Here is a 24,451-nt window from a genome sequence, read left to right on the forward strand (position 1 = left end):
CCTTGCTGTCAAATTCAATAGGCAATAACATGAAGGATTTGCTCAGCCAGGCTCATGAGACCAGCTCTGAGGAAGATGTGCTTATTTTGTACTGAGTGGTGATGTGCGTCACCCTAAGGGGTAGTAAACTGAGATGAATCCCAGAAAGTCCAGTCAAAAGAGCACCCTCTGGGAATGAAGATCTAGTGAAGACTGGGGAGACAGATGAGGAAAGAGCCCTGAACAGGAGCCACTCATTCCAGCTTTGTCTCCATAGCCTGCCCGCCCGCGATGGATGAAGTGCGTGGAGGAGACAGGCACGTTCTTCGAGCCCACGCTGGCGGCTTTGTTTGTTCGTGAGGCCTTTGACCCGAGCACCCGAAGTGCTGTATGTGAGAGCTCTTCCCAGCCCACATCCCTCCACCCCTTCCCACCCAACCCAGCCTTCCCTCATTCTATCAACTTTGACTTTCTCAGTGGTATGTGTGATTGGGGAATTGGGCAGTCAGAGAGAGAAGGGCCACTGAGAGATGGAACCCAAAGGCCTGCTCCATCCCTGGGGTGGAAACAGTTCAGCTTTAGGCCACAGAGTCTCCATGACATGCTCTCACTTGGGCAAATCACCCAACTTTCCTGGTCTTGTGTTTCTTCAACCATCAAATGAGAAAATCGAGCCAGGTGCGGTGGCTCATGCCTGTAATCCGAGCACTTTGGGAGGCTGAAATGGGTGGATTACCTCAGGTCAGGAGTTCGAGACCAGACTGACCAACATGGAGAACCCCATCTCTACTAAAAATACAAAATTAGCTGGGTGTGGTGGTGCATACCTGTAATCCCAGCTACTCGGGAGGCTGAGGCAGGACAATTGCTTGAACCTGGGAGGCGGAGGTTGCAGTGAGCCGAGATCACGCCACTACACTCCAGCCTGGGCGACAAGAGTGAAACTCCATCTCAAAAACAAAAACAAAGACAAAACAACAACAACAACAACAACAAAAAAGGAAAATTGAACACTATCATCTCTAAGGCTCCTCCTTGTTATATCTAAGATTTTTTTAAACAAAAAATGACGTCAGAACGGATGACATAATCTTGCAGAGGGCAAATAAGTCAAATAAATCACCACTGAGTACTTTCTGAGTACCTACCACATGCCTGGGACTCCTTCAAGCACTTTGCATGAACTACGTCATTTAGTTCCTATTATTATCCTGATTTTATGCAAGAGGGAACTGAAGCAAAGAGAGGTTAAGTGACTTGCCCAAGGTCACACAGTTACCGAAAAGCAGAGACAGGGTTTGAACTCAGGCATTCTGATGCCAGAGCCCAGCTTCTTCATATTGCCTTTCATTTCCCTCCAAGAAAGGATTTACATGAGGTGGCAGGTGGCTGGGGAAGCAGTGAGTACACACTCAGGTTGTGAAGCCGGGGAGACGTGGGGGACTGAGCTGAAGAGCTCAGGAGGATGAGGAGAGGGAGTGGACACTAAAAAAGATGGTGTGAAGATAAGGGCCCTGAGCCGGAGGAGAGAACGACAGCCCTCTCCTCCCTCTGCTTGCTGGGAGGTGTTCCTGCCCCCGGGAGTAAGGACACTGTCTTTCTCCCGCATCAGGCTACTATATCCCATGGAAAGGAACTATATCTCCCTGATGGCCCTCACGGATGGCCAGGCCCCACTTTCCCTTTGTGGGCTTGGCACTGCTTCCTTTCTCCACAGATCCTTTAGTTGCTTTAGTTGAGCTGCTGCTCAAGCAACAGCTGCAGCACAGGCAGCTCCTTGGGGCCAAGGTCTTTTCCAAGGGTCTTTCAGGCTGAGGCCTCTTCTGATCCTGTCCCCCTGTCCCCGGACCTCACTCCCACAGGCCATGGAATTATTCACTGCGATCCGGGATGCCCTCATCACTCGCCTCAGAAACCTTCCCTGGATGAATGAGGAGACCCAGAACATGGCCCAGGACAAGGTCAGATCAGGCATCCTGGCTGGTATGGGAGCCTGCGCGGGGAATGGAGTATTGGACCAAGCGAGATGGGGACTGGAAGCAAGTGCCAAAGGCACCCCAGGCACAAGCTAAGTAGGGAAGGCACTGGGCTGCATACACACACTGGCAACAATGTGAGAGGCTTGGGAGGCAACAGTGGGACAGAGCAATGAGTGGGAGAAATTCCCTCTGGTAGACTCAAAGAGTGTTCCTACCCTCTTCTGTGTCTCTTTCCAGGTTGCTCAACTGCAAGTGGAGATGGGGGCTTCAGAATGGGCCCTGAAGCCAGAGCTGGCCCGACAAGAATACAGAGATGTGGGTCCCTGTGTTTTCCAGCTCCTTCTCAGTCCTTGACTTCTCCTCACTTCTCTGACCATCCTGAGTCTTTGTTGGACACTCAGTTTTCCCTGGGTGACTCAGCCCTGTCCTTGCCCTGGTGCTGGCTGGGGTCGATGGGGGAATATCCACACTGGGTCTTGTTGGCAGAGGAATAGAATCTTTTCAGGTCCCAATGCATGTCCCCACACACATGCATGCATCCTGTGACTTGTCTGGGCATGTTCATCTGTGTGCTGATCTGTGTAAAGCCTCTGTGTGCTGTGTGGTGATGCCACCGGGCTGCTGTCTCCTAATCCCTGGATGCCTGTGTGTCAGGGCTTGCCTGTTTTGGGTCAAATGGTCCCATTGGTGTATGTCAGCATGCATCTGTAGAAGTGTCTGTGTGCCCAAGTCACCTCCTGCCTCTTCCCCAGATACAACTTGGACCAAACTTCCTGCAGTCTGTCCTGAGCTGTGTCCGGTCCCTCCAAGCTAGAATTGTCCAGAGCTTCTTGCAGCCTTGCCCCCAACACAGGTATGAGTGCAGGGGAGGCACAGGCACTCCATCCCGGAGAGATCCATCCACGATTCGTAGGAAAGGAAGCCAGGGCTCAGGGCAGGCAGCCTGAATAGTAACGGCAGTTGGGAGGGACTGTGTAGGTCTCAGGGTGGCAGGGCAATATGTGGTGGGGGCTGGAGTTCACTTGTGCTCTTCCCACAGGTGGAAGGTGTCCCCTTGGGAGGTCAATGCTTACTATTCAATATCTGACCATGTGGTAGTCTTTCCAGCTGGACTCCTCCAACCCCCATTCTTCCACCCTGGCTACCCCAGGTATGGGTCACTCTCTGAGGGTAGGTAGGGAGTTTCCCAAGAGGGGCCGACAGGTGTTATAATGAATGGGACTTACAGCTGGAGAATTGGAGTCAAAAATGCCAAAAGATTCTGGGGGTCAAACAAGCCCTTGTCTCCCTAGAGCTGTGAACTTTGGCGCTGCTGGCAGCATCATGGCCCACGAGCTGTTGCACATCTTCTACCAGCTCTGTGGGTAACAGGGGCCACTGGGAGGTGGGATTATAGGGAACCTAAGGGAAGGCCACAGGGGGGCCTGAAGGGGAAAGGGAGGTTATTTAAGATTTGAGGTGGGGCAGTCCTGGGAACTTTGCCATGCTCCTGGGAGCTGGGTCAGTTTGTGGTACCACCCACATCCTCACCTCGGCAGCACCAACCCAATGTTCTCTTGCCCTGTTTTCAATAGTGCTGCCTGGGGGGTGCCCAGCCTGTGACACCCATGCCCTCCAGGAAGCTCTCCTGTGCCTGAAACGCCATTATGCTGCCTTTCCATTACCCAGCGGAACCTCCTTCAATGACTCCCTCACATTCTTGGAGAATGCTGCAGACGTGGGGGGGCTAGCCATTGCACTGCAGGTATGCAAGTGTCAAGGGCCACAATTTATGTGCACTGACAGACTAGAAAACATGTGCTCAAGTTTTCCTGCCACCCTTCCTGATGCAGGTACAGTTGTATGGCTTTCTGCCCTTCACATCCCCCCTGAACAGACGGCAACCTGGGGATCCCCCTCCTACCCCAGAGATCTTCTGTTTTTAGGACGTCTATAGGTCTTCTGGGAATTACTCTTTCTTCTGGCTCAGATCAACTTGTCAGTGCAGAGCCAGTGAGCAAGGGCCATGGGTTTTGGGTACTGTGTGGAGGGACTTACAAATGGCCACAGGTCTAGAGCCTGAGGGCCCTTCTCCACCCACCCCTACCCAGGCATACAGCAAGAGGCTGTTATGGCACCGTGGGGAGACCGTCCTGCCCCGCCTGGACCTCAGCCCCCAGCAGATCTTCTTTCGAAGCTATGCCCAGGTAGGTACAGCCACCTCCTGCCACAGCTTGCTTTATGTCAGTTTGAACGCCTTATTACTGAAGCTCATGGAACTCCCCTCCTTGGACACTCCGCCAAATACCCCAAACCCTCTGCTGCAGATGTCCTCACTGTCATCTTTTCTCATCCCTCCCTACCCCTTGGAATCACCCCTCAGATGACTACAGTTTCTTCTACCTAATTCAGCACCCCTACAACTCCAAAGGTAGAAAAAACTCTACTCCCAGGTTCCTCCAGGAGAGGAGAACAACTTTTTTCTCCTCTCATACCCCCAAAATGCAGATGCCTTAAAAATAAGCCTGTGGCTGGGCGCAGTGGCTCATGCCTGTAATCCTGGCACTTTGGGAGGCCGAGGCGGGTGGATCACTTGAGATCAGCATTTCAAGACCAGTCTGGCCAACATGGTGAAACCCCGTCTCTACAAAAAATACAAAACTTAGCTGGGCGTGGTGGCGGGCACCTGTAATCCCAGCTACTCGGGAGACTGAAGTACGAGAATCGCTTGAACCTGGGAGGCGGAGGTTGCAGTGAGCCAAGATCCTGCCACTGCACTAGAGGCTGGGTGATAGAGCAAGACTCAGTCTCAAAAAAAAAAAAAAAAAAAAAGCCTGCGACAGGCTGACTGTATGCCACATTCCTCTTCAGACGCCTGACCTTAGGTATGGCGGCCACTTGACATCACCTCCTTAAGCACCCTCTGTTCCCTCAACAGACTCAGGTGCCAGGTCTTCAACACACTTAGATTAGACTTCACCCCAGAGCTCCTGTGCTAGACCCCACCTCTCGGTCACTGATAAATGGTATCATTATACAGCCCAGGCCCTCCTCCTGGACTACTATCACCAGATTAAGTGAACTATACATTTCAAATGCTCCATGTGGCCCTTGGAGCACTTGATCCCCTGTTCCCCTCTTTGTCTGCTGTCCCTGATCACCCCTTGTCACTAGGTCAGCCTTGTCTTGTGGACCCTCCTCCTTCAATGACCTCTCTTCCTGCTCAGGTGATGTGTAGGGAGCCCAGCCCCCAGGAATCTTACGACACTCACAGCCCTCCACACCTCCGAGTCCATGGGCCCCTCAGCAGCACCCCAGCCTTTGCCAGATATTTCTGCTGTGCACGTGGTACCCTCTTGAACCCCTCCAGCCGCTGCCAGCTCTGGTAACTTGGTTACCGAAGATGCCACAGCACAGAAATATCGACCAACACCTCCCTGGTCACATCCACGGAATCAGAGCAAGATTTCCTTTCCACTTCTGTTCCAAAAATAAAAGCCGGCACTTGGCTTCTGCTTGTCTCTTAATGACTTGTTCCTGCTATGTTCTATGCCTAGAAGTCATTAACTATAGGGGAGAAAAATACCTGAAGTCAGAAAAGATAAGAGGGAGAAATGCCAAAAATATTTCGTGGACACAAGAAAAGGCAAAAATCAACAATTGGTGACCTGGTGGGTTTGAAGACCACCCAGTGGACCAAAGATTGGACAATAAAGCAGTCTAGCTGAAGACGAGAAGGGCTTGGATTAAGTATCGGAAAGCTGCTCCCAATTGTTCTCAGAATTTTATTGTTATTTTATTGTCATTGCCTCCTGCCTCTAATCTACTGTCCTGAACAAAACCAGGAGAGGTGTGGGAGAGAAGGATGTGAGTCTGCTGTCTCTGGCTCTGGGAGGTGAAACTCCAAACCCGGAGAGGCAGTCAGTCAGCACTGATGGCAATTGGTAACTCTGATGCTGAACGCTGAGGTACAGTGATGGTAATCGGAGGCAGAGAGCCACGCCTGCATCTTCGTTGGGAGTTGTGACCTGGAGCCCATAAGGGAGGGAGGGTCAGTAAGTGAGCATGAAGTAGAGATGGATATTTAGGAATGTCGGCCTCAATGGCCCTCCTAAGAAAATCATGACACTGGCCAAACTAAAGCAGAAGCCAAGGTGGAAAGAGGGCTTGTGAATAGCTGACGTCTTGGACGACTTGTCTTCTTCTTGCTGGGCCATGTCCACCACCTGCCACATCTCACCCACTGAGGAGGCCACAAAGTGCTCTTCGAACTGTTCTTGATTCTGGTCTGGAACAGGGGAAAAGGATGAGGACTGAGCCCTGACCCTGGCCTGAACCAGAAAGGAGAAGTTAGAATAGGAAAAACACGTTGAAGCCTAGGGCTGCAGTCCCAATTGCCCATATCCTTGGCCTTGACCAGAGAGGGGATGTTATTTCTAGAGGTTTTTTCTGCTCTGTGTTCAACCACAGCCGCAACTCACACCCCCCCCCCCCCCCCCCACACACACCATTGCTAAGGCTAGCTGCCTCCTCTAGGGTTTCAGCACTGGGGGAGTCAGGGGCCACCTTGAAGCATGACAAAAGCCAGCCAAATGCATCATGCTTACACACACAGAAGTTGCATGCAAGCTCCGCTGGCCCATGGTGTTCCTTGACACTATTATTTCACACGATAACCATCAGCAGCTGGAGTTACCCCCAATAAACCAGACCTATGTCAGGTCTCACCCTAGCCTCATCAGTGACCTGGGGCCCGGCTTCACACAGACCTGACCCTGAGCCTCCAGACTCTCCTATCTTTTTTTCTACCTGCCTGAAGAGGGTGTTTTCTCTGTCTGGCTCCTGTCTTCTTTCCTACCTACCTGCAGAGGGCGTTTTCTCTGTCCTGCTCCCATCTTTTTTTCCACCTACCTGCAGAGGGTGTTTTCTCTGTCTGGCTCCCATCTTTGGGGCCTGGGCTCCCGTTCAGAGGCTTCACCTGCAGCAGCAGCAAGATGGGAACCAGGAACGCTGCCCTGCAGAGCTGGGAGGCCAGGGGAGGCATGAATCTGCCCACCCACTGCCTTCAGCCGCCCCCTGCTCCCAGTGACCAGCAGGATCCCTGCACCTCCTGCCCCATTCCTGTCCTGGCCCTTACCCCTTTCCAGAGGCATTCTCTCCCCTTCCCTTCCATAGGACCTCTGACTTCACATGTTCTGTGACATCACAGCCATGGGCCTGACCTTCATTCCGGCTCACTAGAGCATTCCATGGCAAGGCACGAGAATAGAGCACAGCAAGGCATGGCAGAGGCTTCCAAGATGAACACAGTGGGTCATCCTGTATTTAGTAACAGAAATGACTTAAGAGTTTGCAAGGTACATTCACATCCATTACACCATTAGATCCACGTAGCAACCAGGACTGCAAAATCATAGTGTTCTCATATCCATCATATGCATGAGGAAACTGAGGCTCAAAGAAAAAATGACTCTCTCACTCAAAATCACCCAAATATTAAGGGGCAGAAAAGGACTCTTGATTAACTTTTACTTTTAAATATGATATCTTCCCACTATTCCATGTGGCCTTTCTGTAACAAGAGTGGTTTGCATAGGATGAGGCCCAGAACAGGCGTGCTAGCCAGGATTCTCAAGTTGTGGGCATGAACATGCTGCTCTACATGAAGCATGGGTCTGCCAGAAAATAAAGATGGGAGGAGCATAGGGCGAGGATGGGCAAGGGCACATGCTCTGTGTGTGTATAAAAGACAGAGACAGGGAAACAGAGACAGGCATAGACAGGCAGAGATAGACAGAGACATAGAAAAAGAGAAAGAGACAGAGACAGGCAGAAACTGAGGGGTAGAGACAGAGAGAGAGAGAGATGTAGAGACAGAGAGACAGATGAAGAGAGAGTGATCAGAGAGAGAGAGAGACAGAGCAGGGTGCCTCGCAGCCAGTAGAACCCATTCACACTCTCTCTTCACCCTCCCCTGGTTTTCCCCCTTTTCTAGCCTTTGCCCTCTTGTACCACCAGGCTGAAACAGCCTCTTCTTTCACTTTACACCTTTCTGTACTCTTAGACAGAAAGAAAAGGTTGTTAGAGACTCATCTCCAACCTTATTGCTGGCGGAAGGAGTTAGAGTCTGCAGAGAAGCCGCAGTGTGGCAGGGAGTCTAGGATCCCAAATAACAGATCTGGAAGAGTCGTGCCTCAGTACCTGGATGTGCCTCCTGCCCATGAGCCTGGCGAGCACAGATCTGTTGGCAGCAACTGGCTGTGGGTAATCACCCCCAACTGCTTCTTGGGCAGAGATGGTTGGAGGGTTGTGAGTTAGGGAGACAGAATGAAGACCTTTTTTCAAAAACCAGCAACAGAGACACGGGCCATGAGATGCAGGATGGCTGCTAAGACGGGTAAGAGGAGACTTCAGTCACTCCTGAACTCTCATAACCAGTTCACACTGCTCCTGCTCATCCATGCATACCAGACCTGAATGAAACACCACAGGCAGGTCCAAGGACACTGCGGAGACAGGCACCCTTTCCGCAAGAGCGAACTGCAGACAGAGACACACACAAGGAGATGCTTTCCCACAGAGGTTACTTGTGTCAGCAGACATGCCCACATGGATGCTCTCTCGCCTACGGCAGTACCATCTCTTACACTTCCTGATGGTCCAAGCCAGATGACGAGGGACTGGGGAGTGGTACAGGAGGTCACTTGAAGGTGAGTAAGGAAAGATTCAAGTAGGCAGGTGACCCTGCTCACCCCTACCTTGAACCCATTGACCTGAGATCCAAAGAATGATGCTTGAATGGAAAAAACCATCACTAATCTCCTCCCTCCTGGCTATTTTTGGGGGAGGAGCCTCTTGGTTTCCTGGCAAAAAGAGAAGCTATCTCCCGCTCTGTGGGAATGAATGGGTAGGGTGGCTGGGGTGAGAATTGCCTCCCGGGCAGGCTTGAGTGGAAATAACTGAGTTGTTTCCATTACTTCCATTTCCTTACCACCACCACCAGCCTGACACCACCCCCGCACCCAGTGTTGAAAGAGATAAATTCTTGCAGAAAACAGGGAATCCCTTAAATACTTTTTCTTATTACAAAAGTATAAAATACAGAAAAATACAAAACCCCAAAAAAGCTAATGATTCCACCATCCAGTGATAATTACTTTGTTGTTTTTGAGATGGAGTCTCGCTCTTGTTGCACAGACTGGAGTGCAATGGCACGATCTTGGCTCACCCGCAACCTCCGCCTCCTGGGTTCAAGTGATTCTCCTATCTCAGCCTCCCGAGTAGCTGGGATTACAGGCATGTGCCACCACACCCAGCTCATTTTGTATTTTTAGTAGAGACGGGGTTTCTTTCTGTTGGTCAGGCCGGTCTCAAACTCCTGACCTCAGGTGATCTGCCCGCCTCGACCTCCCAAAGTGCTGGGATTACAAGTGTGAGCCACTGCACCTGGGCACAATTAGTTTTAAGGTATATTATTTGAATCCTTTTCTTTTATGTCTTTTTTTTTTTTTTTTAGACGGAGTCTCTCATACTGTCGCCCAGGCTGGAGTGCAATGGTGCGATTTCGGCTCACTGCAACCTCCACCTCCTGGATTCAAGTGATTCTCCTGCCTCAGCCTTCTGAGTAGCTGGGATTACAGGTGGCTGCCACCTTGTCCAGCTAATTTTTTTTTTTTTTAATTTAGTAGAGACGGGGTTTCACCATGTTGGCCAGGCTGGTCTCGAACTCCTGACCTCGTGATGTGCCCGCCTCGGCCTCCCAAAGTGCTGAGATGACAGGCATGAGCCACCGCACCTGGCCCTGAATCCTTTTCCTAGATGGCCGTGGCCACGTGGGGTGGGAGTGTAATTCTTAAAAATGGAAATCTAGGAATTATGTTTCCTCCTCCTCCTTACTATGTTAGAATAAGAGCTCAGGCTGCTTTGGTGTGAAGGGTTCTGGGACCTGACAGTGTAGTTTGATGCCCCCAACCCAGTTCTCCCGGGTGCCTGGAGGCATTACTGACTGTGCATCAGCGGCAGGGAAGCTGTTCTCTGAAGGGGAGAGTTTGCAGGCATCCTCACTTGCAGAAAGCTGAGAGAGGCATGAAAAGAAAGGAGAGAAAAGGAAAAATAGAATGGTAATGTTGAATATCACAAGAGGAAGAAACAGTAGGGAGAGAAGGCCAGGAGAGAACAGGAGAGATTCCAAATCTCTGGTCTACCAGCTGGGACTGTGGGGGACACGGTGGTCCTCACCCAGGCTACTTGTCCATGCCTTTCCCACTGGGGAGGACAAGGTAGGCAGAGAAGGGCAAGTGAGAAGGAGAAGGCCCAGGGATGGCGGTGGGAAGGGGAGGCCTCAGCACTGGGCCTCCCCTTTCTCTTCCCCAGACCCCTGGACAATGCCCTTGGCGGCAAGTCCCTGCACACCTGCTCTGTGCAGCTCAGACTGGGCCAGCCTCCTCCCCTGCCGGCCCGCCATGTCCCAACCCCCCTGCTCCAGGACCAGCTTTATGGGTTGTAGTTTCCTTGGCAGGTGCTCCTTTCCTGGCCTGCCTCTCTTATCAAGGCATCTACAACCCCCACCTCACCCTTATCGCTCCCTCCATCTCCTTAGATTGGAAGTCACTCCACAAGGGCGTCACCCCCAGCGAGGCAGAAAAATGTCCCACAAATTGAGCCCTCCCCACTCCCAGTGAGAAAATAATTCCACTGTATCTTTTTTTTTTTTTTTTAACTTTTCCTTCTGGCTTTTAATAAGAAAAAGATCCAAATGTTCCCCCTTTGGAAACATCAATGAATATTAGCTCCTCTTAGTTTCCCTATTTATTTTCCTTTCAATTTTTTTCCTTCTCTAAAGGTTATTTGGTCCATCCCTCAATCTCGGGAGCAGATCTCTCTTTCTTACAACAAAAGAAGGGGGCAGTCCCCATTCTTCAAGACCCCCAGAGGGAGGGTCCCAGCGTATCCTCACACTGGTCTCTCACATCTTTATAGCCAAAAGATTCCCAAGAAGGAACAAGTTCTGGAGAGTGGTTTGGAGCTGAGATCTCAAGTTCATGGCCAGTTCCAGTCTCGCCACTAGCCATGGGGCTTGGGGCCAGCACACCCAAGAATTCTCACACAGAGAATTCTTCCTTGTTCTCATTTACCTGATAGGTCTATTGAGTGAATGCAATTCAATAATATTGATGTACCTCTTGGAAAACAATGAGAACATAAATACAAGCTATCATATACAGAAGTCCCCTCTTAACCTCAGGGGATACATTCCAAGATGCCCCAGTGGATGCCAGGAACCTTAGATAGCACCAAACCCTGTGTATACTATCTTTTCTCCTATATATACACATACATACCTACATATGATGAAATTTAATTTATAAATTAGGCATAGTTAAGAGTTTTAGGCCAGGCACAGTGGCTCACACCTGTAATCCCAGCACTTCAGGAGGCTGAGGCAAGCAGATCACCTGAGATCAGGAGTTTGAGACGAGCCTGGCCAACATGGTGAAACCCTGTCTCTACCAAAAATAAAAAAGTTAGCCGGGCGTGATGGTGGGCACCTGTAATCTCAGCTACTAGGGAGACTGCAGAAGGAGAATAGCTTGAACCTGGAAGGTGGAGGTTTCAGTGAGCCGAGATCACACCATTGCTCTCCAGCCTGGGAGACAAAAGTGAAACTCTGTCTCAAAAAAAAAAAAAGAGTTTAACAACAATAAAACAAAATAGAAAATTATAATAATATAAAGTTATGTGAATGCTCTCTTTCTCTCTCTCAAAATATGTTATAGTACTGTACCCACCTATTTTCCAACTGTGGCTGACCTTAGGTAACTGAACTGTAAGAGAGTGAAACTGTGGATAAGGGAAACTACTTAATATATAAAATATAATATAAAATATATAAAATTACACAACATTACTCATTCCTCCTAGTGTTTCATTCCTGGAAAGAGTCCCAAACATGGAATCACGATTTCTTTGTCATCTACCTTTGCCCAGTTTCTGCTGTTCAACCTCCATAGTAACTCAGGGCCTCTGGGGGCTCCTCTGGCCCGCCTCCCCAGGTACAAGACAGCCTGCTCGGTGATGCTCCGGGAAGCTGGCTGGTCACGGTCATGAGGAATTCTAAGAGAGAGGGGTTGGCCTGGGAAGTGGGGGACAGAAACCCTCCTTTGAGATGCAGGGTTGAGGACAGAGATGACAAGACACATAAATGGGAAGCTCTGAGAAGAAGCCCGGGGGGTCTCTTGAGCCCACTTGTGGAAGGAGGATCAGCAGTGATTGAGTACTTGTGACACGTGCTTTACCGACGCTCCTGTGAGGCAGCATAGCTGTTACCCCGATTCCACAGGTTAGGAACTGAGACTGCGAAGTCTCACTAACTGTAAGGGATAAGAGTCAGGATTTGTACCAGGCTCTGACTCCTGAGCTGGAGGTCTTTACTTCCTCCTCTCCTTCATCCAACTAACCGCACACCTTGTTTGTGGACCCACCTTCCATCCCTTTTCTTTTCCGAATTCCTCTGCCCTACCCCTCAGCTTCTCCGGGTCTCAACTATCCCAGCCCACAGTTAGGAACCTTCTTTCCCCTCCTCCTTTTCTTTTCCAAGGTGGTTCTGTGGCCCTGGGGCTCAGCTCTGGAAAGAGCTCCTCCCCCTCCAGGAAAAGCACTTCTCCCCAGGCAGGGCGGTCAGTCCCCTCAGCGCACCTGCATGCACACACACCACCTCACAACCACACACTGCATGCAGACACACCACCTCACAACCACACACTGCATGCAGACACACCACCTCACAACCACACACTGCATGCACACACACACACACCACAGCCACACACTGTGCACACACACACACCTCACAACCCACATACTGCATGCACACACACACCCACAAGCTGCGTGCTGCATACACAAGTCATACAGGAGATAAACTCAGAGTACCAGCCTCAAACAGACTCCATCTCTTGCTCAGTTGCTGTCATCCTAGACCTGTTTCTTTCACCACATTTCTATAATCTGCCAGGACCTGCAAGGAGAAGCATGGGGGGGTTTCTACCTAAGGCAGAAGGGCCTAGGAGCCAACTCCAGAAACTTCTGCCCTCCTTTCTTGTCAGAGAACAAGACTGGGACCAGCACCTGGACAAACTTCATATGCTGCAGCAGAAGAGGTAGGCTTCCCAGAAGGATTTGTGGCCCTACCGCCGTGATCATCAGACCTTCTGACCCACCTGGGCCTGCTTCCCGAACAGAGCACCCCAGAATTCAGTGCCAGCCACTCAGACACACCCTTTCCTTCCAGGCCACCCAATGACGGAATCCCAGCTGGCCCCTTTTAGTGGTGTGGAGGACGTGACTTTGGGCCACCCAGGGAAATCTTGAGGGTAGACCTAAGGACAGAGGCAAAATGACAGCCCAGGGGGAGTGAGAGGACCAAAAAGCACCAGAGGGAAGAAGCCAGGGTGTGTGGGATGGGGAGGGCAGGCAGAAGCAGGCTGCTGGAGAAGGGATGCCCTCCTGTGGGTGGTGGAAGCACGATGAGGAAACACCATTCATTTGAATGAAAGTGGATTGTGTGGGAAAGGGGAGGAGAGCTTTGTTTGGGGTAACACTGGGTGCTGACCAGTTGAGGAGGGCAGCCCAGGTGACACTGGAGGGTTCTGAGTTCAGTCCATCTGCCTTTTATTGAGTCTACTGTGTGCAGAGGGGTGCTAGGTCCCAATGACACAAAGATTGAATGAGACTTGTGCCTGCTCCTGGAGAGCTCTCAGTTCGGACAGGGCTAGCACACCTGCAGGTAAATCATTTCATGGCTTAGCTCTGAGGTCCAGTCCCAGGAAGAGCAGCTGGGGCAGGGACGAATCCTATGGGCAGCCTCCGCCTCCAAGTGTTTTGGGGCTTGCCTCCCGCCCAAGAGCTGCCTGAGGGGTGAGGTTGGTGAGCAGACATTAGCAGTCACAAAGGTCTCCCCTGTACTCCAGAAGATTCCTGTGCTTGGTTCAATGCCCTGCTGTCCTCGTCTTCAGATTCTTAATAATTTTGAACAAGGGGTCCTGCATTTGCAGGTTTACGTTGGGCCTGGTCCCAAGTCCCTCTGAGCCCTCATACCGGCAAGCCCTCTGCTTCCTCACCTCCCCATCCAATACCTGCAGTGGAATTTTCACCTTTCTGCTTTAGAGTGGGACCCCTGGGTCTCTGAGAAAGTGAGACTCCAGCCCAAATCTGGACCCTCTGCAGAGGGGCAGTGGGACTAGAGGGCCAGGGAGGCAAGGACTTTCTTTGTGCAGTGACCTCAGGATGGGGTTGAGTTTGCAATCTCAGCCCTGACCACTCTGGGCTGGTCAGGGACACTGGGCTCCCTGGGACTGATTCCCTGGGTGAGAAGGGGCAGGGAACTGACTCCTCACAATGGCCCTTCCTAGGAGCACTGCTCTAACAGGTAAACCCAGGCCCCAACTTTAGATTAAAAGCTTCTTCTTTAAATGAAAACACTTTGGCTGGGTGTGGTGGCTCACATCTGTAATCCCAGCACTTTGGGAGGCTGAGGTGGGTGGATCACCTGAGGTCAGGAGTTCGAGACTAGCCTGGCCAACATGGTGAAACCCTGTCTCTACCAAAAATAAAAAGTTAGTCAGGCATGGTAGTGGGAATCTGTAGTTCCAGCTACTTGGGAGGCTGAGGCAGGAGAATCGCTTGAACCTGGGAGGCGGAGGTTGCAGTGAGTTGAGATCACACCACTGCACTCCAGTCTGGGCGATAGAGTGAGACTCTGTCTCAAAAATAAATAAATAAATAAAATAAAAACACTTTTTCTCTCTGGCTCCTGGGGCTATTGAAACAGAAGGATTTGGAAGTGGGGAGGAGCCACTCATCGGCCTGTCCTTTCTGTTCTTCCCCCCACACCCTGTGCTTGCCTTTGGGGCCAATACACATATGTCTAGTTGGAGAGGCTCCAGCTTTATCTCTTGTTGGATTCAAATCTGGGTATGGTAGAAACAAAGATTAACAGAGGTCCTGTAGAATGAATATCTCAACCTGTTTTGCCTTGAGGCACCCAAATAAACAAGCTGTTTAGACCCTTGCATCTAAGGGTATCACACAGGAGAAAGAGATACCCTGTAACTCACCCCACAACTCTCCACCCCCTGCAGGGATCTGTATCTAAATAACCGGAGGAGGCTGGGCGCAGTGTAATCTCAGCACTTTGGGAGGCCGAGACGGGCGGATTGCCTGAGCTCAGGAGTTCGAGATCAGCCTGGTCAACATGGCAAAACCCCGTCTCTACTAAAAATACAAAAAATTAGCTGGGCGTGGTGGTGCGTGCCTGTAATCCCAGCTACTTGAGAGACTGAGGCACGAGAATTGCTTGAACCTGGGAGGCAGAGGCTGCAGTGAGCTGAGATCGTACCACTGCACTCCAGCCTGGGCAACAGAGCAAGACTCTGCCTCAAAAAAAAAAAAAAAGAAAAAAAAAACCCCCGAGGGAGTAGTCAGAACTTTAGTGCCTCACACATTTCACAAATTTCAAAATGCCTAAGAAAGATCTAGCAGTCGGTCCATCCCTCCTCCCTCTCTGTTTTGGTCTCCTAAACCCCCCTTGGTTAAAGACAGTAGGTTCAGCAGGCCCAGGAGCAGGGGGACCGCAGATGGAAGTGCCCTCTGTCCCGCTCTCCAACTATCCAGGATCTGAGACAGTTTCTCTGGTTAGATGAGTTCAGCCAAGCCTAGGGTCCTCTTCTCAGAGACTCTCACACCACTCTTTCCAGACCACAGGTTGTCTTCCTATTAATTCTTCCCCTCCAGCAGAGTTTCAAGGGCCATCCTCACAGGAGAATCACCATGAAGTGAATTGCAAGGAAGGCCCTGGGGCTGACCCTTGCCCAAGTCCACCCTTGGTCATTCGAGTCCAGTAGGCACTTCTTTCCAATTTGTCACTGCACACTGTGTGAGTCACATTGGTCTTAAAGAATGTCTCAGATCCCCTTTGCCCTTGGCCTCATTCTGCTCTGACTGTCTCCTCCAAACTCACGTTCACCTTTCCCCAGGATTCTAGAGTCTCCACTGCTTCGAGCAGCCAAGGAAAATGACCTGTCTGTTCTTAGGCAACTTCTACTGGACCGCACCTGTGACGTTCGACAAAGAGGTGGGATCTGGATTTAATGGGATGGAGGTGGGAGCAGAAGCACCTACCCCTCCTCCCCAAGACTTCGACTTTGTGAAATGGGGCCTTGGAGGGTGTCTCTGGAGCCTGAGGCCCCTTCCTCAAGGGAATCTGAAAAGTGTCTAACATTTCTGTCTTACTCCACTCCAGGAGCCCTGGGGGAGACGGCACTGCACATAGCAGCCCTCTATGACAACTTGGAGGCGGCCTTGGTGCTGATGGAGGCTGCCCCAGAGTTGGTCTTTGAGCCCACCACATGTGAGGCTTTTGCAGGTAAGGAGGCTACACAGTAATTGAAGGCAGAAGCTTTGAGATGGAGGGTGTGCTGTTGTCTCTTAAAATTGGCTTCTGAAGGATGGGTTGGGGTGGGGTGATAGAGGGTCAGGAGAACAGGCTCAGTTGAGTTGGGAGAAATGCAAAGGTCCTGGTCTTGGCTTTTACCAATCTGTGGCTTCCTTTAGCATTTCCTTTCAATCCTCCCACAGTCCCTGTAGGACCTATCTCAATTTCTTTCTCTCATAGCAACACGAGAACGATTGTATTCATAGCAATCCCCTACTGGCTCCCAATAACTAAGGGGTAGGTCAATGAGCAGGGCAGCCTGAAGGACAAATTGCTCTCAGTCCCAGGCCACCCTGCCAAGCCCGGGGCACAAGTCTATGCAAAGATCTATCAGGAACCTCCTGAGAGGGATGGTGGGGGATGCTGTGTCCCTGAGAGAACTGGGAACAGAGGCAGACCCCTGATGATGGCTGTCTCTGGGCCAGGTCAGACTGCACTGCACATCGCTGTTGTGAACCAGAACGTGAACCTGGTGCGAGCCCTGCTCACCCGCAGGGCCAGTGTCTCTGCCAGAGCCACAGGCACTGCCTTCTGCCATAGTCCCCGCAACCTCATCTATTTTGGTGAGAGCAGGGTTGGGCTTGGAGGATGGTTGGCTGGAGAGGCGGGCAAGGCAGAAGGAGGCCAGGGCAGGAGGTTCCTGCCTTCAGCTCCATCTGTTGGGCAGCTGGGATGGGCAGCCCTTCTAGGGCTTAATTAAGCCAGAGGCCAATTCCCCCGACGATCATTCCTCTGGTTCTGCTGGAGGAGTGTCCCTCAGCCTAGAGCTGAGATGTGGGGGATGAGGAGGAGGCCATTACTTGGGGGAGACTGCCCACCCCATCCTGCCATCCTGCACTCTCCTGCAATGGATCTCTCTGTGTCCACAGGGGAGCACCCTTTGTCCTTTGCTGCCTGTGTGAACAGCGAGGAGATCGTGCGGCTCCTCATTGAGCATGGAGCCGACATCCGGGCCCAGGACTCCCTGGGTAAGAGCTGGGATGGGGAGGGGAGCTGAGATGCTGCAGGGAGTGAGGGGCAGGGTGAGGAGAGGGACTGGGACCTTCAGGAAGACCCCAGGGTGGGGATGGGGACATCAGGGACTTTAGGCCAGTGGCCACATGATACCCTGTGTCCTCCCCAGGAAACACAGTGTTACACATCCTCATCCTCCAGCCCAACAAAACCTTTGCCTGCCAGATGTACAACTTGCTGCTGTCCTACGATGGACATGGGGACCACATGCAGCCCCTGGACCTCGTGCCCAATCACCAGGGTCTCACCCCCTTCAAGCTGGCTGCAGTGGAGGGTAACACTGTGGTGAGAGACACTCCCCATCCCTGAGGTGTCTTTCTAATGACCCTCAACCTACCCCCTGGCCCTGGGAGAAACAGAGGTGAAGGATCCACCTTTCTCTAAAATCCCTTTTCCCCAAACTCCTCAAAGGGATGGTGGTCCCTTGCTTCCTATTCCATCACTGAAATCTTCAGCCTCATGTTCCTTGGCTCAAGAGGATTTGAGAACCTCATGTTAACGCATGTGCTATGGTAACCCAAAGCTCTAGCTTCCTTTGCCTATTTTCTTCTTTCTGAGCTTTCTGGGGTTTTGGAGCAGGAAAGATGACAAAAAAGGGGAAGCTTGTAGATGCAGAGGTTTGTTGATTCCCACTGTCTGTCTCAAGGGGTGGGCAACTGGCTCCATGCAATGGAGTTGTTCCCCTTGACCACCTTCTCACACGTTGGCCCCCTCACTCATCCTGGTGGTCTCACAGATGTTCCAGCACCTGATGCAGAAGCGGAGGCACATCCAGTGGACATATGGACCCCTGACCTCCATTCTCTACGACCTCACAGAGATCGACTCCTGGGGAGAGGAACTGTCCTTCCTAGAGCTTGTGGTCTCCTCTGATAAACGAGAGGTATGGATGCCAAGGAGGATCAGGGCTGTCATGTGAGGGAATTTAGTGTTTGTGCAGATTCTGTCCACTTACTAAGATCCTGGGCCCAAGGCACTTCCCAGCCTTATAATAGGTGGAGATGAGAATAGTCTCCTGGGACCTGGGGAAAAGTCCAATGCACACTCCTCTCCTGAATCCCCTGTCTCTCTGCTTAGCTCTAGTCCCTTCTACCTACCTTTCTCATTCTAACATTTCAGATGAGAAACTCCAAATAAGAGTTGTTTCCTCATATTCATTCATTGGTTCAGCATTGATATGGTTTGCATTTGTGTCCAAATGCAAAAATTTCATGTCGAATTGTAATCCGCAGTGTTGGAGAAGGGGCCTGGTGGGAGGTGATTGGATCTTGGGGGCAGACTTCCCTCTTGATGCTCTCGTGATAGTGAGTTTTCACAAGATCTGGTTGTTTAAAAGTGCATGGCACTCCGCCTGCTCTCTCTTCCTCCTGCCTCGGCCATGTAGGATGTGCCTGCTTTCTCCTTGGCCTTTTTCCCTGATTGTACATTTCCTCAGGCCTCTCCAGAACCTGTACAGCCTGCAGAACCATGAGCCAATTAAACCTTTTTTATTTATAAATTACCCATTGCCAGGTAGTTCTTTATAGTAATGTGAGAATGGACTCTTGCAAGCATATTGAACACCTGCTGTGTGTCAGGCACTACACAAGAAACAAACAATACAGAAATAAATACAACACAGTTCCTGTTCATCAGCTTCCTCAATTCTCAGTCCCTGCCCTGAATAATTGCAACAGACTATGACATATACCATAATAGTTGTGTGTACCATGTATGCAGACAGCCACATTGAGGTAGAGTTAATTTGGCTTGGATAGACCAGAGAAGATGTCACAGAGGAAATGCTGGGGCTGGATCTTCAAGGAAGAATTGGGAGTCACCAAGAAGATGAGGAAAAAAAGAGCTTTTTAGAGAGGGAGCAACATGTAGACCATTCAACAATGCTGGGTTGAGTGATGTGCGGGAAAGGAAAATTTGTTGAAGACTGCAGTAGAGAGGAGAAAAGACTTCCAGGTTCCAGGACACTCCATGAGAGTGCCAAGATATGGTTTTTGCTTTTTATCTGCCATGTGAGAATTTCCCAGGAACTTTTACAGAGCCAGAAAACATGAATGATTATTAATACTAACGAATAGAAGAAAAGTTGAGTGGCCAGTTTGTGAGATCTTCCTCAGAAAATATCCCTGGAAACAGACACACCTTGAGCAGGATTTCTTAGGTACTGAAAGCACAATCCCACTGTGTGGATATCGCCACCACACATCCTTGGTCTTTGATTTAAGCTATTCTCAATATTCTCCAGCAGGTTTCATACATGTCTTGGGTCACTTGCTTTTTTCCTCCGTAAGTCTTCCTTTCTAGCCCCCTTTGACATCCTTCACTACCTTCAGCTGTAGTTCAGAAGACCTAGACTCCTGCCTTGGGACCTAGACTCCTGCCTTAGGACAAAAATAGAGGCTTTCTGACTGGGGATCCTTCAGCTTCCTGCCCTACACTGCCAGGCATGTCTGGGAACTGCCCACTGTCTCTCTTCTCCCCTCCAGCTTCAATAGAAAAGGTATTCATGCTGTTAATGGCGAATCACTCTACTGCGCTTTGAATCTGCCTCTTTCTAATTTCTCAGATGCCTCCTCCCATCCATCATCCCCTCTCCTGTGTATCTTTAACATCTCACTGGCTGCTTATATCAGAGCACCATCCCACCCTGCCACATCCTACTGCCTGTAACCTCCATTGCTTCTTTCCAGCCCAACAATACTTCTAGAGCAAATCTGACCACTTCCCTGCTTGAACTCCTCTGTTGCTTTCTGTTATATTTAGAAAAAAACAAAAATACAAACTTCCTACCTTGGCATTTACAATGCATGATGATCTGGCCCTTTTCTTCCTTTCTGACTACCACTCCCAATAGATTCTCCCCTCTCCCCAACCACATCTCAACTGCAAATGGGCAATGGTTTCTCGGACTTTCCTGACCTGGCAACTGCTGCTACCTTATGGTATGATCTTTCCTAACTCTCCCTTTACTCAACTAACTACTACTCATCCTTTAAATCTGCTTTGGTGCTATGGTGCCTTGTGGTTACTGCTATAATCGTTTACCTGTATCACTAGCACAAGGCCCAGCCATATGCGAGAAATATACTAGTTGTCGGTCAAAGAAGTGACTGACGAGCTGAATGAATGATGGTTGCTGCCCTGCCTCTTCTGGTACCCAGTGGGATAAACAACATCCTTCTGTGTTGGTCATCCCAAGTTTCACTCTACTTCCATGCCAGGCTCGCCAAATTCTGGAACAGACCCCAGTGAAGGAGCTGGTGAGCTTCAAGTGGAACAAGTATGGCCGGCCGTACTTCTGCATCCTGGCTGCCTTGTACCTGCTCTACATGATCTGCTTCACCACGTGCTGCGTCTACCGCCCCCTTAAGTTTCGTGGTGGCAACCGCACTCATTCTCGAGACATCACCATCCTCCAGCAAAAACTACTACAGGTGATTCTCCTTGGAAGGGGATGAAAGGGAATTGCATCATGGGGTGATGGTGCTGGAAACGAAGCCGTGTTGCTCAGGGACAATGCCACCTTCTGGGTTCCAGCAGGTTTAGGCTCCTAAACACCCAGGTAGAAATTAGACATGAGACCAAGAGGCCAGAGATGGGGTTTAATGAGCACAAGAGCATTTGTCCAGGGAGCTGTGGATTTTCTCACACAAACTTTGAAAGCGTGCTTGGCATGAGTAAGCCTGTGCTTTTGTGAATTTTTTTGGTAATTTACAAAAAGGATCAGGGTTTTGTAGTGGGATGTTCAAGGTAAACTCTATTGTTCCAAGGAGGAAAATTGTGCTCTAAGTCCATTTCTGAGTCCATTTTTGTTGTGTTGGGGCAACACAAACAGCCCTGCTGGCCTGCATCCTCTTCTGTGTGCTGTCTGTATGGGCCCATGGGAATAATGTGTCAGCTGTCTGACTGCCTTTCAGACACTCTGCAGAAGGATGTCTGGATTGGGTATCAGGTTGAAGTAAATACTCTCTGAGGCTCCATTTATTGTTGTGGGCCTGCCATTCTGTGTTGTGGTGGCCAAGGGAAAACTAGGGTGAGGAAGAGGACTTATTAGATGTACAGAGTAAATACAGAAATCTGCTATTGAAGAAAGTAAACCCTCCTTTTAGTGCAACACAAAGGGTAGACTCTAATGAGCACTTCTGAATATACATATTGAACAAATATAGCTACATTTGGGGGGTTGACTCTTTGTGGATTACTAAAATTTTTGTCCTGGTGAGCTGAAAATACACAGAAGTTGATGTAGGTATGTAGCAGAAAGCAAAAGACCAGGAAAAAGAATTTTGCAAAGCAAGTGAGAGCTAAGTAATTGGAGATTTATCTCAATGCAGGAGAGAGCAGTCATAGGTATAGATCAGCCTGGACTAGGAAGCAGGGTAGTTTGGGTCAGAAAGAGAATTTAAACTTTCTATAGCCAAGAAGCAAAAACCCTGAGTTGGTTTAGACCAAAGACAGCGGTATGCACAGAGAACAGGGCAAAGAGACCCAATGAACCCTATGACAGGCAGAGACACTCCATCTCTCCTGTTTCTAGAATTGCATATATATACACACACACACACACACACACACACACACACACACACAGGCTATATATATATAGGCTCTCTCTCTCTGTATATATATATGCAGTGTGTCGTGTGTCCAGATCCACTGCCTCTCACCAAGTAGGGCTTGCTGCCTGGGGAAGACAAGCCTGAATGTGTTAGAGATGCTGGAAGCAGTTGTGCTCCATACATCTCAGTCTAGGCACAGAAGTTGTCCCTGGCATGGAGACATGAGGGAAATAAGGACAGTTAGGAGATGGCAAGTGGAGGGAGGAATAATTAGAAATTGAGAAAACACAAATAAGGTGGGGATTGCTGGACTTTTCCAGTGCTCCTGGCTCTATATCCTCAGATGTGTCTTCTCCAACCTTCCTTTGTCTCAAACTTACTTGGAGATTTTCTGCATTTTCAATGTAGACAGGACTCTGGGTTAAAAGGTGGGCAATGCTGAGCCACTGATGACCAAAAATCTCCTTCCTGTGTGTCTCTATCTCTTTGGGACGGGGCTTGTTACGTACAAACACATTTCTTTTATCCAGATATTCTATATTTAAAAGATCGCCTCTTTTGCTTCAGGACTCAGAAGCATAATTATAGCTGAACATCTGACCCATCCTTCTTTCTTTCTCTCTTCTGCCTTTCTTCGTGTACCTTGGCATTTTTACCCTTTTGCTTTCTGCTTCAGTGAAAGCCACTTCAGCTCAAAGAGAAGACTTTGGACTTTCAGATATTCTTTTCTTGGTGGAGAAGTGGGTGGGTAAGAGGATTGAGAATGCTGCTGGAACGGGTTAGATAACAAAGAACGCTAGTGAAAAGTCCCTATGCTTTGAGCCCTGGACCTGATTTATGGGATGACTATGTTCTTCTTATTCAGTAGTAAGCCTATTTGGATTAGATCCGGGGCTTCTAAACTTATCATCATGATTTGAAAGATTCTGTTTTCACAGTGCACCAGATTTGTTAAATAATAGGAAATTCCTTTTTTTTTTCCTGCTGTTTTCTTACTTGAAAGTCTTAGAAAAAATGAAAACGCACAAATACAGTGTCTTGATTTGACGCATGCAATTGTTGACATATTCGTTAGCTGGTGGAGCTTTTTCTTAGATGAATGAATACTTTACTGTCCAATTATGTTAATAACTCTGGGGTCACAGGGATCTCAGTCACTTCAGGACTTCCTCTGCAGATCTCTTGGGATCTGTGGAAATCACTGGGCTCCAGGACCCCTAAGATCCTTTCTAGTTTAATATCTGGGATTTTATGACAGTAGTGCAACATCACCATGTCAGAACAGATGAGAGAAAACAAATTCCTCTGTATAAGGTAACAAAAACTACACTAAAGCTGATGTTTGTAAAGCTGGAGTTAGTTTATTTCTGTCCAATTTGGGGGACATCTTAATGACTCTAAGGTGCCTCGTTGCTCAGCCGTTAAAGTTCTGCTTTACTAGAGATTTCCCAGAACTCTATTAATTTGAGTTAACTTCTATCTCCATATATTTCTACTTGGTTTAGACAGAGCAGCATGAACTGTAGTACTAGTTCTCTTAGATTTCCAGGTGAGTAAAATGTTCAAAGTCCAAGAGTCCAGCAGCTCAGGTTTTAGCCCTAACTCTGAAATTTAATAGTTGTTTGACCTTAGGAAAATCTTACTTCGTGCTAGATCTGTGATTTTTAACCCAGACTGCACGCTAGAAACCTAGGAAGCTAGTAAAATAACTAGGCTACACCCTAGACCTAATAAGTTAGAATGTCTGAAGCTGACGCTCTGGCCTCAGTATTTTTAAGAAACTCTATGAGTGAGCCAAATGTTCTACCAGGGTTGAGAACCCCTGGCTTCCATCTTTGAGGTCAGTGCAGCTCTGCCTTTCCAGTCCTAGGCCCACCACTCTGGTCATTTAGATTCCTGGAGTACTGTTCAGTAGGTGGTTCAAATTTCTTGTCACATCTCTTTTTTGACTTTTGAAAAAGATTCTCTTCAGCACTCTTGTTTTTCTCTTTCCCAGAAATATTTTGCTAATCCATTAATTAAATAAACTATTATTGAGAGCTTCATGCAGGCCAAACAACTGTTTCAGGTGATGGAAATTCAACAACCATAGTCTGAGCAAAACACACATAATCTCTGCTTTCTTGGAGTCTACAGACTGGCTTATATTAATCAAATGATCATACAAATAGATACTTCATTATAATCTGTGACTGTTGGCATCAATGTTACTTTTTTCTTATAATGAGAAAAGCACAGAGTGGGAAAAAACAACTTATAGCAGGGGCCTGGTCCCTCTGGGAGGCCAGAGACTGCTTCTGAGAAAGATGACTGAGCTGAGATCTAGGTATGAATTCAACGTGAAAAGAGAGTTCTAGACAGAAAGAATGCATATTCAAAGGCCTCAAGGCAGGAATAACCTCGCCAAAGTCTAGGAACTGAAAGAAGATTCACCAGAGCACAGGGAGCTGGGG

At 49.3% G+C, this 24,451-nt stretch overlaps 3 protein-coding genes and 1 pseudogene across 9 annotated transcripts in view; 2 read left to right on the forward strand and 2 right to left on the reverse strand.

The window, feature by feature from the left end:
* KEL (Kell metallo-endopeptidase (Kell blood group)) overlaps positions 1–5,544 on the forward strand; it is a 24,814-nt gene extending 19,270 nt beyond the window's left edge. For 2 of the 4 annotated variants that reach the window (XM_021935380.2, XM_021935379.2), the window contains exons 11-19: positions 257–367; positions 1,842–1,940; positions 2,196–2,273; positions 2,711–2,811; positions 2,998–3,108; positions 3,251–3,318; positions 3,533–3,702; positions 4,049–4,144; positions 5,165–5,464. In XM_021935380.2, the coding sequence (XP_021791072.1) occupies positions 257–367; positions 1,842–1,940; positions 2,196–2,273; positions 2,711–2,811; positions 2,998–3,108; positions 3,251–3,318; positions 3,533–3,702; positions 4,049–4,144; positions 5,165–5,326 (996 nt within the window). In that variant the 3' untranslated portion in view covers positions 5,327–5,464. Of the gene's footprint in view, positions 1–256; positions 368–1,841; positions 1,941–2,195; positions 2,274–2,710; positions 2,812–2,997; positions 3,109–3,250; positions 3,319–3,532; positions 3,951–4,048; positions 4,145–5,164 lie in introns of those variants that run through there. The other 2 variants (XR_002520761.2, XR_004183416.1) reach the window with 2 other exon arrangements.
* On the reverse strand, positions 4,410–4,706 carry LOC116274654 (annotated as a pseudogene).
* Positions 5,545–5,702: 158 nt separating the features above from the next.
* Positions 5,703–7,097, reverse strand: LLCFC1 (LLLL and CFNLAS motif containing 1). 2 transcript variants are annotated; one of them, XM_031665886.1, is made up of 3 exons: positions 6,800–6,847; positions 6,178–6,225; positions 5,703–5,965 (listed from the first exon to the last, which is right to left on the reverse strand). In XM_031665886.1, exons 1-3 carry the CDS (start codon positions 6,830–6,832, stop codon positions 5,756–5,758), a joined length of 291 nt encoding a protein of 96 aa, XP_031521746.1. In that variant the 5' UTR covers positions 6,833–6,847; the 3' UTR covers positions 5,703–5,755. The 2 variants fall into 2 exon arrangements, with proteins under 2 accessions (XP_031521746.1, XP_003896800.4); XM_003896751.5 differs by lacking the exon at positions 6,800–6,847 and adding an exon at positions 6,849–7,097 and having other exon boundaries at positions 5,703–6,225.
* TRPV5 (transient receptor potential cation channel subfamily V member 5) overlaps positions 7,069–24,451 on the forward strand; it is a 30,457-nt gene continuing 13,074 nt past the window's right edge. Inside the window, exons 1-10 of one of the 3 annotated variants that reach the window (XM_009204032.4) lie at positions 7,069–7,294; positions 8,002–8,647; positions 13,043–13,096; positions 15,971–16,068; positions 16,237–16,359; positions 16,854–16,991; positions 17,298–17,396; positions 17,552–17,727; positions 18,179–18,325; positions 20,661–20,873. In XM_009204032.4, coding sequence (XP_009202296.2) covers positions 13,080–13,096; positions 15,971–16,068; positions 16,237–16,359; positions 16,854–16,991; positions 17,298–17,396; positions 17,552–17,727; positions 18,179–18,325; positions 20,661–20,873 — 1,011 coding nt within the window. In that variant the 5' untranslated portion in view covers positions 7,069–7,294; positions 8,002–8,647; positions 13,043–13,079. Of the gene's footprint in view, positions 7,295–7,776; positions 8,648–12,360; positions 13,097–15,970; positions 16,069–16,236; positions 16,360–16,853; positions 16,992–17,297; positions 17,397–17,551; positions 17,728–18,178; positions 18,326–20,660; positions 20,874–24,451 lie in introns of those variants that run through there. The other 2 variants (XM_009204031.3, XM_003896750.4) reach the window with 2 other exon arrangements.

This window comes from Papio anubis, chromosome 4, assembly GCF_008728515.1.
Source record: "Papio anubis isolate 15944 chromosome 4, Panubis1.0, whole genome shotgun sequence".
Taxonomy (NCBI): domain Eukaryota; kingdom Metazoa; phylum Chordata; class Mammalia; order Primates; family Cercopithecidae; genus Papio; species Papio anubis.